This window comes from Camelus ferus, chromosome 1, assembly GCF_009834535.1.
Source record: "Camelus ferus isolate YT-003-E chromosome 1, BCGSAC_Cfer_1.0, whole genome shotgun sequence".
Classification (NCBI taxonomy): Eukaryota; Metazoa; Chordata; class Mammalia; order Artiodactyla; family Camelidae; genus Camelus; species Camelus ferus.
The window spans coordinates 120,313,522-120,329,247 of NC_045696.1; the positions used below are offsets into that span (position 1 = coordinate 120,313,522).

At 50.1% G+C, this 15,726-nt stretch overlaps 1 protein-coding gene across 1 annotated transcript in view; it reads left to right on the forward strand.

Moving 5' to 3' along the window:
* COL6A5 (collagen type VI alpha 5 chain) overlaps positions 1-15,726 on the forward strand; it is a 117,076-nt gene that overhangs the window by 36,052 nt on the left and 65,298 nt on the right. Inside the window, 12 exon segments of the mRNA XM_014566446.2 lie at positions 1,186-1,304; positions 1,306-1,762; positions 4,668-5,243; positions 7,282-7,622; positions 7,724-7,805; positions 9,918-10,060; positions 10,860-10,952; positions 12,505-12,558; positions 14,276-14,347; positions 14,671-14,697; positions 14,785-14,829; positions 14,919-14,972. Of these exon segments, the coding sequence (XP_014421932.2) occupies positions 1,186-1,304; positions 1,306-1,762; positions 4,668-5,243; positions 7,282-7,622; positions 7,724-7,805; positions 9,918-10,060; positions 10,860-10,952; positions 12,505-12,558; positions 14,276-14,347; positions 14,671-14,697; positions 14,785-14,829; positions 14,919-14,972 (2,063 nt within the window).

The window sequence follows — 15,726 nt, forward strand, 5'->3', positions numbered from 1 at the left end:
ATCTGTGTTTTGGACACCATGAAGGGAACAGACCAAAGCATTAGTACATTTCTTGTATGCTGTTCCTCTGGCAACACAGACACCTCCTTTGGACTTCGTTCTTCAGAATCCCGTGTGTGAAAACTTCAGAAAGTTAACAAATTAAGATAAACTCTGAGTTTCAGGCAATAGCTCTAAGATTTCCCTTGTCACAGCTTAACTGGAAGTTTTTTCTTCCTCCAAAAAGTGATTCCGAGCCTCTCGGTGCTGTGAAACTTTAGCTGACTTGTGTATGAGCTCACCTCATACATGTTTATCAAGTCGACTCATTAAATGTTCACCCAGTGGTGACTAGTCGCCACATCCCAGTGGGTCACGGCCCCAGGTTCCTCCTGACACAGCCTGGGCTCTTCCACAAGTGGATGAGACTTGGAATTTTGAGACCTGGTTGCCAGAAATAAGGGTTGGAGGTAGGGTAGGCAGGTGGGAGGGGGCAGGAAGGGAGCCCTGGGGAGGCACATGCTTAAGTGACTGAAGGGAGGAAGGGGTGGAAACTGGCTGACACTTTGGAGATCCTGCAGCGTGGCCACTTGGCTTCTCACGTGGAGGAGGGGTCGGGGCTAGGATGAGGCGATAGGAGTTTAGCTCTGCTGCCACGTGGGGCCTTTCTGACTTTCACTTCGGGAGGTCAGGGGAAGGAACACAGGTAGATGTGAAGAGGCCTGGTGCACCTGGGAAAGCTTCTCTCCCAGAAGCCGAGCAGGTGAAACTCCCAGTGTATACACTGAGCCCCGGAGTCCTTCAGCACTGCAGGCTGGTCGGACCAACACTGGTCATGTGTCACCACTCTACTGACACTGAATGACTTTCTGACATGCCCTGCTGGTTGAAAGACCACTTAGCAAAAGGCATGGCACGTCCCAATGAGATTTAGCAGAACAGAGTGGGGAGGCGTGGGGACCACTGGTCATGGGGTCCTGTCCATTAAAGGTGCCGATGTCCTTGCAATCATGATCCGGGCAAGTGGGACATCTCAGAGCCTCCTCTTCTTTCTCCAAAACATGGCAACAGCCACCCCTGAGTGAAGAGTTGCTCCTGGCCCGTGGCAGGCTCGTGGCAGATGTCAGTTGGCTTTCCCTCCTGAGCGGCCAGGCGTAGAACCTGCTGCAGAACAGGTTTGCGATGCCTGCCTTCTTCTCCTTTCAGATTGTAAAAGGATTAAGCTGTTAGACATCGTGTTTGTGCTGGACCACTCAGGCAGCATCAGCCGCCAAGACCAAGAAAGCATGATGAACCTCACCATCCACCTGGTGAAGAAATCGGACTGTGGGCCCGGACCGAGTTCAGTTTGGAGCGCTCACGTACTCTGACCAGCCCGAGGTTCTCTTCTACCTCAACACCTACTCGAACAGGTCCGCGGTCGTTGAGCATCTGAGGAGGCGCCGGGACACCGGCAGGAGCACCTACACCGCCCGGGCCCTGGAGCACGCCGGCAGCCTGTTCACGGAGGAGCACGGCAGCCGCATCAAGCAGAACGTGAAGCAGATGCTGATCGTCATCACGGATGGGGTGTCCCACGACCAAGACCTGCTCGGGGACGCAGCCTCGAAGCTGAGGCGCCAGGGCATCGTCATCTATGCCGTGGGTGTAGGACAGGCCAACCAAGAGGAGCTCGAGATGATGGCGGGGGACAGAAACTACACTGTCCATGTGAGTGACTTCAGCAAGCTGAAGGATGTCTACCAGTCTCTGCAAGACAGCATGTGCACCAACGCAGGAGAGGGTAAGTGCTTCCAGTGCCTCTTCCGGGGTGGCAGTCAGTTTAAGCAGGAAGTAAATGATGAGTCTTGGCTTCCCATTACCTGGGTGTCACAGGCTGCATCGTTCTCTGCTCAGGCTTCGTGTTTCTCATCTCTGGAAGAAATGCACTGATGAAGCAGGAGTCGACAGGTCCTTCGCCACCATGGTGTGCCTTGAAGCGATGCAACACGAAGGTTTCAGAAGCGTTCCTTGCTCTCTGGCCTCGCTGTTGCCCTTTTCTTGGCAGGAAGAACCCTTCTTAGGGTCATATTCACCTCTGCTCATTCACGGTTACCTGTGCCGCTCCGTTTGCGTGATGGTGTCAGAGCAACCACGGGGCATCAGTTTCAGGCCAAACTCAAGTGCAGAGTTTCATGGTTTCAACAGGTAGACTTGTTTTCAGAGATCCAGGGCCGTCTAAATGGGATTATCAACATCCTGTAGGGCCGTTGGACGTCCAAGTGGTGCGATGAGTTTTTCTGAATAAGGGCCACAAGTGCAGAAAGGAGGAATGGGAGCTGAATGTGGAGTCATAGAGACGGGGAGGGAAGGGGCCAAAGCCCACTCCATGGGATACGGCTGGGTTAGGATGGGCTGGAGGCATCACACCCGAGTGAGGAGACGGTGAGATCTGCCCCTGACCTTGAAGCAGGGGAGACTGACAGGTCACCCAGGAGGGCGGCTGTCCCTCCTCAGAAGGCTGGAATCCTTGCCGGCTATTGGCCCAGTCCTCCCGACCTGGGCAACGCACCAGCCAATCAGCTAGCTTCCTGTCTTCCCTCTTCCCCTCCTTCTGCCGACTTCCTGCTCTTTTTCCTCTCCTCCTCCCTCCCTTCCTCTCCCCCAGTTTGCAGCCTACTTTTGTATCCAACACAAATCGTGTTTCTCGGACTGGCGTTAACCCACTCTCATCCCTGTGAGACAGTCCAGCCCCAAACAAAACCTCCCCCAACGCCTGTGTCAGCCTAGCATTTGCTGTGCTGGCTGAGAATATGTCTGACCTCCGCAGCTGGACCTTACTTAAGTCAGCAATAAATCCAGCTCCTTGGTTTCAGATGCTGCGTGATGGTTGCATGTTCAGGGAAACGTGACTTGTCCCGAGGCAGTGGGACCACCTCAGTTCTTACGCCTGTGCCCCCCTTGCCATCTGTCCTGTGCCTTCCAGTCCCTCTTTAACATGAAGCAATCTTCCTGACACACGCTGGACTATGTCACTGATCTGCTCACGGGTCACAGTGTCTAAACTCTCGAGCTCCATGTAGCCCCCGCTGACATTTCCAACCTCATCTATTGCCCCACCCCCCACAGCCTCTCCAGCCATTCTGAAATCCCCGCATCTCCCAGCACTGTTCCACCCACCACGAACACACCAGCCCACCGCTTCCCCTGGCTACGTCTAGCTTCTCTGTCACATTTCAGCCTTTGTTTGCCCGTTTCCTGACCCAGCACCCGGCAGGGTCCCCACCGTGTCCCCCAACTCCTGCACCTCCTGCTTCTCCAGGTGGTTGCACTTGACACATGTTTGCTGTTTCCTCACGTGCGCCTGTCACAAGACTAGGCGCTCCTTGGGCAGGCTTGGCCTCTTGTTGGTCCTCGGGTCCCCACCAAACCTTAGGATGTTGTTGGGACTTCCATCTTTTCCTCGGAGTGCAGGACTGTCTTCTTCTCATCCCCTGGACCTGCCCTTTTGGAGGTAGATGCTAAGATGGAGTCTGGGATGCAAGATGTTTATTAGGGACGACGGCTGTGAAAGAAAAGGGGGAAGCAGAAGAGGCAGAAGTCAGCGACGCATGTCCCGACGTCTCAGTTACCTTCCGTGATCACTTCCGGCTGCAGCATCCCAGCCTTTGCACTTGATTAGAGCTGGGTGTGGGAGGTCATCACCAGGTTACGGGCCGTTTCCCACTGGCCTTCAGGGAGATGACCCTGTGCCCAGTTTACTAGCTGTGAGCACTTGCCCCGTGAAGTTTTAATATCTGGGCTATGGTATTATTAAAACAACTTGTAGTAGAAAAAATCCTGGATGTAAGGGTAAAGGGGACCCAGGTACCAACTCAACCGCATAGTAGTTATGTATTCTGAGGCAAGTTCCTTACCCTCTGGATTCTGTTCCTCTTGCAGGGGGTGGGAATTAGGTCTATTCATTGATCTATCTATCTATCTATGTATCTATCTATCTATCTATCTATTTATTTAAAGGAGGTACCAGGAGTTGAACCCAGGACCTTGTGCATGCTAAGCACGCACTCTACCGCTGAGCTATATCCTCCCCCCAGATATTTTTATTTTATTTTGTTTGTTTGTTTATTATTTTTTTGATAGAGGTACTGGGGACTGTGAGACGACTCCTGAGCTGTACCCTCCTCCTCCCGATTCTATTTCTGTGCCTAAAATCAGAATAATTCCTCCTAAGGTGGCCATGAATATTAACCATTGTTGTATGCTGGAAACGTTTTTTAAATGATCATTCTCAGCACAGATGTAAAGTGGTGGCACAATAGGAGCAGGATTACTATCGCAGGGCAGTGGTACCATTGCCGTGACTCGGGTGAACCTCCCGGGGGGGTGTGTAGAAGGGATTCCTCACCTTCGCCGTGACCTTCTAGTGGACATATTCAGGAGCCAAATTTCTTACTTTCCTTCCCAGAGTAGCTTTCAGCATCCTTTCAAATGAATTGTGTAAATAATTAAGATTTGAAACAAAATTGACCCTTTTTCTCCTCCCTGCTGTCTTCCCCGCTCTTCGAGGGCCGCTGGTGGTTCTCTCCTCTGTCCACTTATTTGCCACGAATGTGAGGATTTAGCAAAGCAGTTTAACTATTAGAACAAAGGGAAAATTTACAGTAATCCCTAAGGACAGTAACTGATTTCTTGTTCTTCGATTGCAGTCTGTCAAGTTCCAAAAGCCGACGTGATCTTCTTTTGCGATGGCTCGACTAGGGTGTCCAATACAGAATTTGTTACCATGATGACTTTCTTGTCGGACTTAATGGATGATTTTGACAGTCAGTCTCAAAGAATGCAAATTGGGATGGCTCAGTTTGGGGTCCGCTACCAAGAAATTATTGAGTTGCAAAATTCTCTGACTCCAGCCCAGCGGAAGGCTCGGATTCAGACCATCACCAAGAGTGGCGGGCATCCGAGGATGGACTTGGCCCTTAAACAAGTGGGTGTTATGTTTGAGCCATCTGCTGGGAGCAGAAGAAACGCTGGTGTCCCCCAAATTTTGGTTGTCATCACATCTGGGGACCCCACCTACGATGTGGCAGCTGCAGCGAAGACCCTGAGAGAAGACGGAATTTGCATTCTGGTTTTGGGCATCAGAGATGTTCATAAGGAACAGCTTCTGCCGATAACGGGCAATTCTCAAAAAATCATCACTTTTCAAGACTTTGATAAGCTGAAGAAGGTGGACGTGAAGAAAAGAATGGTCCGTGAAATCTGCCAGAGTTGCGGGAAAACCAGTAAGTGTCCCCTGGCTCTTTCCTTGTTTTTATTCAGCTGTAGTTCCCAGTTGTCTGCTTCCCGAGGAGTCTCGAGTCTAGCAGAGCGCAGTGTACAATGGTGTGCAGTGCGAATAGACATCTCCGCTGTTTCCAGGCAGGCTGGGCTCAGCCAGCCTCCCCCAGACCCAGAGGCAAGGGCGCAGAGGCCGGAGGAGGCCTGGGTGATGGCCTCTGGTCCGCCCTGCCCCTCTCTGCAACCCAGTGTCTATGCAGGTCTTAGTACCCGGAACTCCTCTCCTATTTCTCCCCTCTCCACTTCCAGAAGTCGGAGAACAAGGTCTTGCATCCCATAGGAAGTAAGTAAAAGGAGCATTTGCTGATTGGAAGTTTGACTATTTTAACTTTGTGAAACCAGCTTGTCAGGGACTCAGTGCACGTGCATGTGTGTGTCCGTCCGTGGGAGTGCATGTCTGTCTCTTAATGATGGCATTCACCTAATCGTAACATAGTGAAGATCTGACTTATCCTTAGGGATTATTTAATTTCCAGAGGGCCCCAAATGCCAGTGGCTGCAAAGGTGAGGAGGGTAGTGGAAGTGAGGCAAGGGGACAGGGAGAGAGGAAATGAATGCTGAGCCCTGGCCCATCTGATGGGGATGTCACCCTTCCGCTCCAGCTGAGGGCCCCCGTGTGGGACTCACGTTCTGTGCATTTGGGGCTGGGGGCTGGGAGGACAGAGCCCCAGGAAGCAGCAGTGAATGATAACACTTTGTGGAATTTGCACAACATGAGGAAATGCCCCAGGGTGCGTCTGGTTCTTGACTTGTTACAGTTGAAGCCACTTCTTTCACACAACATAGTGGCTTTTCTGAGCCCTCTGTTGGGGAGCTCACCTGGGAGCAGATTACAGTGGTGGAAAGAGCCCTGGTGGGGGCTGGAATCAGGAAGCCAGGCTTCCAACTCTGGTACAGCGGCAGCAACCTCCACGAGTCACTGCCCCCTCGACGGTCTGGACGGGCTCAGGGGTGACCAGGTGGCGACTTGCAGTCGAGTTGTGTTGGTCCTGTCTGGTGTGGACAGCCTGTGGAATTAGTTGACTGCTTTTGCATATTGGAGATTTTCCACTGAAATGTAGATTTCACCAGCAGGGATTGGGGGTGCAAAGGGATAAATTGGGAGTTCGAGATTTGCAGATATTAACCACTGTACATAAAATAGATAAACAACAAGTTTCTGCTGTATAGCATGGGGAACTATATTCAATATCTCATAGTAATCTATAATGAAAAAGAGTATGAAAACAAATATATGTACATTCATGTATGACTGAAGCATTGTGCTGCACACCAGAAATTGGCACAACATTGTAAACTGGCTACACTTCAGTAAGAAAAACGCAATTGTATGAAGTTGGAAAACAAAACAGACAAAGAAAGAAATGTAGATTTTAGGCTTCTCTTTGAAAAATCGGGCAGTGTGACCACACTGGGCCCCCTTTCCCGCCGGCGACGCTCGGCTGGAGTTAACAGTGAACAGACGGGTTGCTGCTCTGTTTTCATCTCTCACTCCCTGCCCACGAGACTCGTTTCCGTTACCCTCCTGGGCTTCACAGCCATCTGAGTTAGTGACCTCTGGGTTAAATAGACCCTAAGGACAATTCAAATACTTACTATGTTATAATTCTATGAATCAGAATATGCCATCATTAAAAGAATAAAATACACGTGCATTCGCGTGCGTGTGCATACGCACACATACACATACATGCACACGTGCACACACACACATACTCACACACACAGGAAGCCAGCCACTGAGAATGAGACTAGACTGTGATCAGACTTCAAATAGCTACTGAAACTTAATAGCATTTGCAAGGGCACTGAGGAAACACCATGTTTCATCTTGATCGAGAAGCCAGTATCTTCCTTCTTGGATGCTTTGGGTGCCAGGGACCCTCCAGTCCTGGGCCATGACCGCTTCCTCCCTCTTGCCATGTCTATCCTACCTTGCTTCCATCTGCTCATTAACTCGACCTTGTTTCCCGTGGTCTCCAGACTGCTTTCTGGACGTCGTGGTCGGCTTCGACATTTCCACACACCTGCTGGGGCAGCCGCTGTTCCACGGCCACCCCCGGCTGGAATCCTACCTCCCAGGCCTTTTAGAGGACATCTCCTCCATCGGGGGGGTGAGCTGTGGGGCAGGTGCAGAGGTGCAGGTGAGTGTGGCCTTTAAGGTGAACAGTGAGAAGAGTTTCCCTACCAAGTTCCAAATCTACCAGAAAACAATATGGGAAAACCTCCTGCAAGAAACCGTCTCTGGGCCAACTCACCTGAACGCGCAGTTCCTGCAGTCCATGTGGGACGTGTTTAAGGATTCACCTTCATCCCGAGGACAGGTACCCGTGTCACCTTCTAGCTCCCACCCCAACGTGTTCCTCCTCCCAGTGGTATATTGTGTTCTCATGCCATCTCCTCCTATGGTTTGCTCTTTCTCTAGGTGCTACTCATCTTTTCAGATGGTCTTGGGGGTGAGAGCAAAGCAGTGCTTGAAGATCAATCGGACAGGCTCAGAGAAGCAGGTATGTTTGAAATGGAAAATGGCAGTGACGAAGCTTGAAAGGTGCTGGACAGCTCCCTACCTTCCCAGGTGCTCTGGAACTGGGAGCAAACGCTACTGGTACCCAACGCCCTGGACCAGCTGCACCTCATCCCCCAAATGCCGCAGATGCTACAGCCACGTGCTTACATCTGTGACCGTCTACAGACGCGTGCCCTTGACTGATGCCAGTGTGACCTGACACTTGGAGAGGGGTGGGTTACACCATGTCCCACCTAGGAGGCAGGGGACCGGGAACAATCAGTGCAGAGGGATACAAAAGCCCCCCGTGCCTTTAGTGGGTCCACTCTGGTACAATTTACACGCCAGGGTCCCTCGTGAATCAGACCAAGGTGAAGACTTTAATGAGACGCATCCTTGCTCCCAACTTCCCTTCCCTTTCCTGTTTCTGTCTCTCCCTCCATAAGTCACAGGCACCCAGATTCCTCTCTCAGATTCTGCTTGTAGAGAATCTGACCTGAGACACTTCCCACTGTGTCTGATTTTCTGTGTGAAAGTTAGCCACGTGGACTTTTAAAAGCACTCGTCACTCCGCACCCCCATCCGGGTCATAGTTTCAGACTGAGCTGGAAGCTGAATGCAGAGGTTGGGAGTAGTGTGCAGAGACAGGAGGCGCGGCTGGCGGGCAGATGGGGCGCGTTACGGGAAGCTTCCTTGGTGTAGGCTCGCTGGCCTCGGGGTCCAGTTTCCACCCATGTCCTGCTTGGTGGCTGGGCTGTGCCACCCTCCCTTCTCAAAGCCCCTCGACACCTGCCCACCGTGCTTGGAACCTTGAATCCCTTCTGACCCGCGGGGCTCTGTGGGATCTGGCCCCGCCCCCCAGCCCAGCCTTCCCTCCCTGCTCACACTCAGTGGCCCAGCATCAGAGCCTTCTCCACTCTCCCTCCAGTGTCCTCCCAGCCTCGTCCTCCCAGACCTTGGCCGTACTCTTTCCCTGTGTGCAGAACCCTCCCCACTCTCAGCTCCCCTGCAAGTTCTTCTCCCCACCTGCCGTCTCTGGTTCTTTCTCTTGCCGACTTCCATTCATCCTTTATGACCCGCTTAGACATCACTTCTTCGCAGAAACCTTCCCTGAGCTTCCAAAACTGAGTTAGGAGCATCTCCCGCAGACTTCCGTAGCCCCCTGAGCTGCCCTCCCCAGCACCTCTCTGCCTCTTGCCTGCTCTCCTGTGAGACCACACATCTCCAGAGAGAAGGAGACGGCCGTCTTCTTCACCTTGTATCGCTGGTACAGAGATTACTACATAACAAGCTCCTGTAGGCAAGGTCTTGTTTCATGGAAAGAGGGAAACAGTAAGTGGACAAGTCAATGAATTAATAGGTGAGTGAGGGAGGGAGTGAATCAGTGAATGACTGAATTCCGGGGCACGGCCAAGAGTTCAGCGGAGACGGGAATCACCCTGGCCTTTCCTCGCCTGCAGCCCCCAGAGCCTGGCTCCCCGGGTATCTGGCAGTGGAGACGGCTGGAGAGCTCACGTCAATTTCCATTCAGAAAAATTCAGAAGAACTCTGAAGATGAACGATACCTTTTTTAAAAAATTGCTTTCAAATGCCCAAGAATCGCATTCAACTTGGTGGCGAGGTGGCAAGCACAGTTTTCTGCTAGTGTTTTTCTTGTAAGATTGGTAGTTTGTCTTGAATACTTTTCCTGGGGAGATTTCACATTACAGGCAGGAACCAGGGCCAGACGTCTGCTGAAAATGCAGGCAGAGCTGTTGCTGGGTTCTCCGCGTGTCAAGAACACTTCTTTCTTTTATTTTTTTCCCCTTTTTGATTCTTTGAATAATGCTCACCGGGTGGAAATATGATAGGCTTTCCTTCTTTTCCATGCACAGTTCCTTAGGTTTTTATCTGTTTTTTTTTTTTGTACTGTTTTTCCTTAAAAAACAAAGTTTTTTTTTTTTTAAATGAAGAACATACTCTTTTTTGTTGTTGTTGGGGGAGTAATTAGGTTTGTTTGTTTATAATGGAGGTGCTGGGGATTGAACCCAGGACCTCATGCATGCTAAGCATGTGCTCCACCCCTGAGCTCTACCCTCCCCCCGGCCCCGTATCTGTTGTTTTCACTGCCTAGGACTTGATGCTCTGCTGGTGGTCTCCCTAAACACGACTGCCCATGATGAGTTTTCCAGCTTTGAGTTTGGAAAAGGATTTGATTACAGGACTCCCCTGACCATTGGCACGAGAGAACTGGGCAAAAGGTTGTCGCAGTATCTGGTGAGTTGTTGAACAAAAACCTCCATAATTCACAGAGCCACAGAGGCAAGATTGGAATCTTCATGCTTTTTTTTTTTTTTATTGAGGCATGTCAGTTTACAATGTTGTGTCAACTTTTTTTTTAATGCTTGCTTTCTTTCTTTCGGGGGTAATTAGGTTTGTTTGTTTGTTTGTTTATTAATGAAGGTACTGGGGATTGAACCCAGGACCTTGTGCATGCTAAGCCCGGGCTCTCCCACTGAGTTCTACCCTCCCCCTCCAAAATTGGAATCTTGATAAGTATTTCCCGAGACTACTTGGTCTGCTCTCTTGGCAGTACATGGTCCTTAGCGCATGAAAAAGTGTGAAAGACCAGAGCATCGCCACCGTTGGTTCCCCCAAGCCCTTTCATCCTTTGTCATCTCGACAAATGAATGCACGGGGAACTCAAAAACCCAACCAACCCCGAATCAAACAAAAAGCCCCCAATGGATTATGCCACAGAAATCCCGAGAAATCAGAGCCTGTCAACCAGGAACCAGTCAGTCTGGTGCACACCTGGCCTGTGGCCATCTGTGTGGCGAGCGCCCCTTCTATAAATAGAGGTCCTGTCCTTGGAGAAGTTATGTCACCAGTGCAGTTGCTAACCTGGTCCCCTCTCTTCAGTGTTAAGTCACTGAATTGGCTGCCTCCCCTCCCCGCATGGAAAAGGATGGGCTTGTAGGTGGTGAATTACCATTTGTGTGAATTGGATTCTTATGTAATGCAGTTCCTCGCTGCTGCTGCTGCTGCTGCTCACTGGAGTTTGCTTTTTTCCCAGGGAAACATTGCAGAGAGGACTTGCTGCTGTGCATTTTGCAAGTGTCCGGGGGTTCCAGGACCTCGGGGGCCCCGCGGACAACAAGCCTTGAAGGTACCACTCAGCTGTGACAACGTTGTACCTAATGGGCTTTGCTTTGGTGTTGGCGGAGCTGAGGCTCAGTAGTTGAATCTGCAGCTTTTACTTGATGCAGATGAATTATTTTGGGCAATTCTCATGACTTCTGTGGTATAGGGTTCACTTTTGCTGCTACTGTTAAGAATGACTCCATTTTCTCCAGTGTATCCTTGGTAAATTTGCTCCACTGTAGACAGCCTGAAAGGTGACAAGACGTGTCAGAAATAGGGGGACAATTTACACTTCATCAGCAGTGGAACGTGATCAAACTGCAAAAAGAACATAGCATTGCAGATTGATAGCCCTTTAAGAGAACGAATTGTGAAAGATCATTTACACAACCATAGTGCAGATAAATCTATCATGGTATTTTAATTCAATGGAATGCCCTAAGGTAATGAAAATGAATGAACTATGGCCACACATGACAACAGAAATACATTTTACAAACCCTATAATAGTCCCCTAAAAAAGCAAAACACAGAAGAATACATACTGTATGATTCCATTTATAAAAAGTTTGAAAACAGGCAGAACTAACCTATAGCATCTAGGGATGTGTAATTAAGTAGTGAAGTTTTTTTTGTTTTTTTTTGTTTTTTTTTAAATAAAAAGGCCAGGAAGTAGTATCATCAAAGCGAGGGTGTGTTCCCAGTGGGGTGGGGGAAACGGGAGTGGTTTGTGGTACCAGTGATGTCCTACCTCCTGGCTGGGGCGGTGGCTACACAGGTGTCCACGTAATAATAATTAAGCTGTCCCTTTATATTTTATTTACTTTTGTGGGCTTCTTTCAAACGGGTCTTAGCTATCACAACTAAAAGGAGGCAGGTTTGTTTTATTTGAAGAGCTCAAACACCATCCTTGCACCAGAGTCCTGCATGGTACATCCTTGTGAATGGATAGTTGATCTTGGACTGTGCTGGGTTACGATGCTTTGTTTAGCACAGTTCCCTGTCTCATTACATGGCTCGGTGATGGAATTCTATCCCAGGAGCGCAGCCCCTCGGGGTGCAGAGCGGGCAGCGAGAGCCTGTGTTGGAGGGTGGGGAGAGCAAGCCTCCGGTGAAGTCCTTGCCCCAGATCAACCATGAGGCAGTGAAACCACAGAGGGGGAGACGACTGCAATTTAAATATACAGAACCTCGTCGTTGGGAGAAGGGTTATTCTTTTCTGAGCTCTCAAAAAAGCAGAAGACGATAAAATGATCTCTTTTTGGAAATGTCATCCACTTGCCTGCCGATGCCCTCCGGGCGAACCCCCAGGCACAGGGCTGGCCCTGAATCCCAATCTACAAGGTGGTTCCAAGATTAACCTCCTGTAGGCACTGGGAGGGCCACCTTGGCAGAGGGCTGACAGCAAGGACCAAAGGCAGCCCCAGAGGTCGCCTGACTCTTCCCAGACTCACAGCCACACCTGCAAAAACCCACAACCGGGTTGGAGGGAGGGACTAGCCCGGAGTGCCTAATCGTTTTACAAGTAGGAATTGATGGAAAATGACTCAGATTTACTTTTCTCTCTTTCCTCCCAGGGCTTTCCGGGTCTGAAAGGCAGCAGAGGACACAGGGGAGAGGATGGAGACCCTGTAAGTTTTTGTGAGCCACTCTCCACCACACCTACCAGTTTTCCTTTCTTGTAAAAAAGCTTTATTTTCCGAAAGGAGGAGGTGGTGTTTTGCTTATATATTTTTTGTAATTTGGGAGAGAAAATGGGTTGCATTTCTTCTTTTGTTTTCCTTTTCTTTGTCTGAATCATGAGACATTGGCTAAACCTACTTTTGAGGGGAAGGAGGGAGCAGGCTCACCTGCAGTCTGCCTGGCACGTCTTTGTGCGTAGCAAGGAGCTGCACCCTCCTCTCTGCCCCAGTGCAGGGTGTGGCAGGATTGTCTTTGAGGGGCTGTCCCTGGACCTGAAGCCCAGTGCTAAGTATTGGAAAGAGAAGCCGACAAAGCACCCCCCACCACAAACGTGGTGTCATGGTCACGTGCCACACGAGGTTTATGCGTCTCAGTCTTTGACCCTAAAACTGGGGCTCTCTCTTGGTTCACCAATCAGATTATAGAAACGGATTTGGAGGACCTGGAACCACTTGGGCGGCTCCATTTGGGGTGGGTAAAGTTCAGGAAGCATCCAGCCTGTACCTCCATCCCTCAGCATCCAAAACTGCTGTTTGTCCGAACAGCAAGTCATGATTAAGAGCACAGGTCCGGAGTCAGGTGGTCAAGGGTGGACCTAGACGTGGACCCTTAACACAACAGGTACCTTCTTGACCCTCAGTTTCCTTGTCCATAAACACTTATAAATTCCTCTATGACCAAAATTGGCAAGATGACCGCTGAGGAGAGTGTCTAAGTCACCCACCCTGAGCCTGCAAAGGGGTCGTGGAGCCCACCAAGCCAGCCAGGGAGGCCGCAAGTGCGGGGAAGTGCCACCCACTGCGTGGCTGTGAGCCCTCAGCCGCCTGGGAGTCCAGCCGGTGGGAACATGCCGGTACCTCTCAGCATCCTGTAGCCACGGGCGAGGTCTGCTTCTACTGAGCATGATTCTCAGAATAAAGAAAGCAAAGCAGAGGGGAAGGAAAATCACCTCTCCCCTCAACCCCCCAGGAAGGAAAGAACTAAGTCCATTGCTAAACGAATATTTATCTGTACAGCAAACCCTCAGCATCTTCTGTACGCCGAGATCTGAGCCAGGCACCAGGGTCACAACATGGGAAGAGCCAGTTGAGGTTCTTCTCTTGAGACTCATTTCACTGCGGCATTTACTTGTATTTAAATGTTTCCTGGGAGAAGCTGGACCGATGGGAGCTGCACAGGCCTTTGACCTTGGGCGCTTGTCCCTGTGTGAATGGTCTGCCTTTGGGGATCCTCATCCTGGTTGTCTGTCCTTCCCATGATCACCAGCGTGGGGCAGCATCACTTCCTACCAGCTGCCTCTGCTCAGCTCCAGTCCCCTGGCACCAGCCTGCTTCTCTGCCATCAGTGATGCTGACTTTCCCAGGCCAGTATTAGGACCCATTTGTATCCATGAGTGCCTAGAATGTGGCTGCAAAGTGACTTCTGACCCTTTGGCTGTGCTTTCTGATGAGGGCAGGGACACAACTGAGCTCACCCTGCATCTCTGTGTGATCCTAGATCTGGGAAGATGTTTGAAAACAGGGATAAATGAATGAGTTTGCAGGACAGTTTGATTTGCTCGGAGCTCAGTGCCCAGCTGCTCTGGCTTCACTCTCTAAAAGTAAACTGCTGGCAGCTTCTGGCAACGGAGTCATTTTGGATACCTGTTTGTGTACCTTTTCTTAGGGAACACGAGGAGACACTGGACCCCAAGGAAATACAGGGATCGCAGGATGTCCAGGGGAGCAGGGTCAAAAGGTAAATATTCTATTTTAAATTCCCTCCCCACTCCATCCCTGCCCTCTCCCGTGTTCTCTTCCATCTCCCCTTCCGTGTTCCCTTCCTCCAATTACATGTTAGTTTCCTCCTCTGCAGATTAAGTTTTACTGCTTAGTAATCTCAAGAAGTTTGGAGCCTTAACTGAATTCCACCCACAGCCTCTTAGTGGTTGTACAGCCAAAAGCAACCAAAGAAATACACAGTCCCTCTCTTTACGGAGGGGGCCCCCTTCCTGCTCCAACAGGCTACGAGTTCACGTTCTGTCTTTGGCGTGCCGCTGAGAGATATCTGCTCTTTTACAGGGAGCCAGAGGATTTTCTGGATATAAGGTACTGTAGTTTCTTCTCAGTCAAGTTTCATTTCCTGGTGGGGTCAGGGAGCCCTCTGACCTGACTGCTGTCCGTGCTGTCTCGCAGGGAGAACATGGGGACGACGGGGTTGATGGACTCAGCGGGGAAGAGGTAAACCATGCTTCTTCAAGTACCATGAAATTGTCAGGAGGCTGATGTATTTCTTTAATGGGAAGTTTGTTTGCTTTGCCTCCTTTCAGGGCGTGCGTGGATTTCCCGGCAATAAGGGAGAAAAAGGGGACCAAGGATCCCAGGTAACACTTTTCAATACATCAAAGAAGGAGAATTTGGTGTCAGAAATAGTCTCCACTGTTGGGTGTCAGAGGTTAAGAGTGGTGAAGCTGACAGTTGACTTGACCACAGAGTGAAGGTCTGTTACCACTGAATACAAGCTGCATCTCTGTTCAGGGCAAGCGGGTAACTGTAATTTTCAAGAACTTCCAGCTGGAAAGATTCAAGGCTTGCAAAGATCGTCTCCGGACATGTTTTTTCAAAAGTCTGAAAATGAATGCACTGTCAGCAGCTTCTGTGTTCTCTTTATTGCCTTAGAAAAAAAAATAGAAAGCAAGATAAAGAGACAAAATTATTTTGGTGGTTTTGGTGTCGCAAATCACAGTGAAACTTTTTTTTTTAAATTTTCCGTTCATTTCAACACTTATTCATATGTGCCTGCTTGGTTCCGAGTGGCTCAAATTTTATGTTCTGATTTACTTATTTACCAAATACTTTTGAATGCCTGGCATGTGCCAGGCATTGGGTTATGTGCTAAAGACTCAGAGGTGAACCACACTGTCCTTGTCTCCACGGCTCCTCCAGTGTAGCTGGGGAGACAGATGTGTCAGTACCTAATGATGACACAGAGTGTGGCTGAGGCCATGTTAGGGGCGGCCTGAGGAGGGCACCTAACCCCACAGGGTGGGGAGGAAGGGTAGGAAATCTTCCTGGAGGAAATGGTCCTGGAGCTGAAGGAATTAGCAAGACACGGAGAAAGGGCGTTCAGACAGGGGA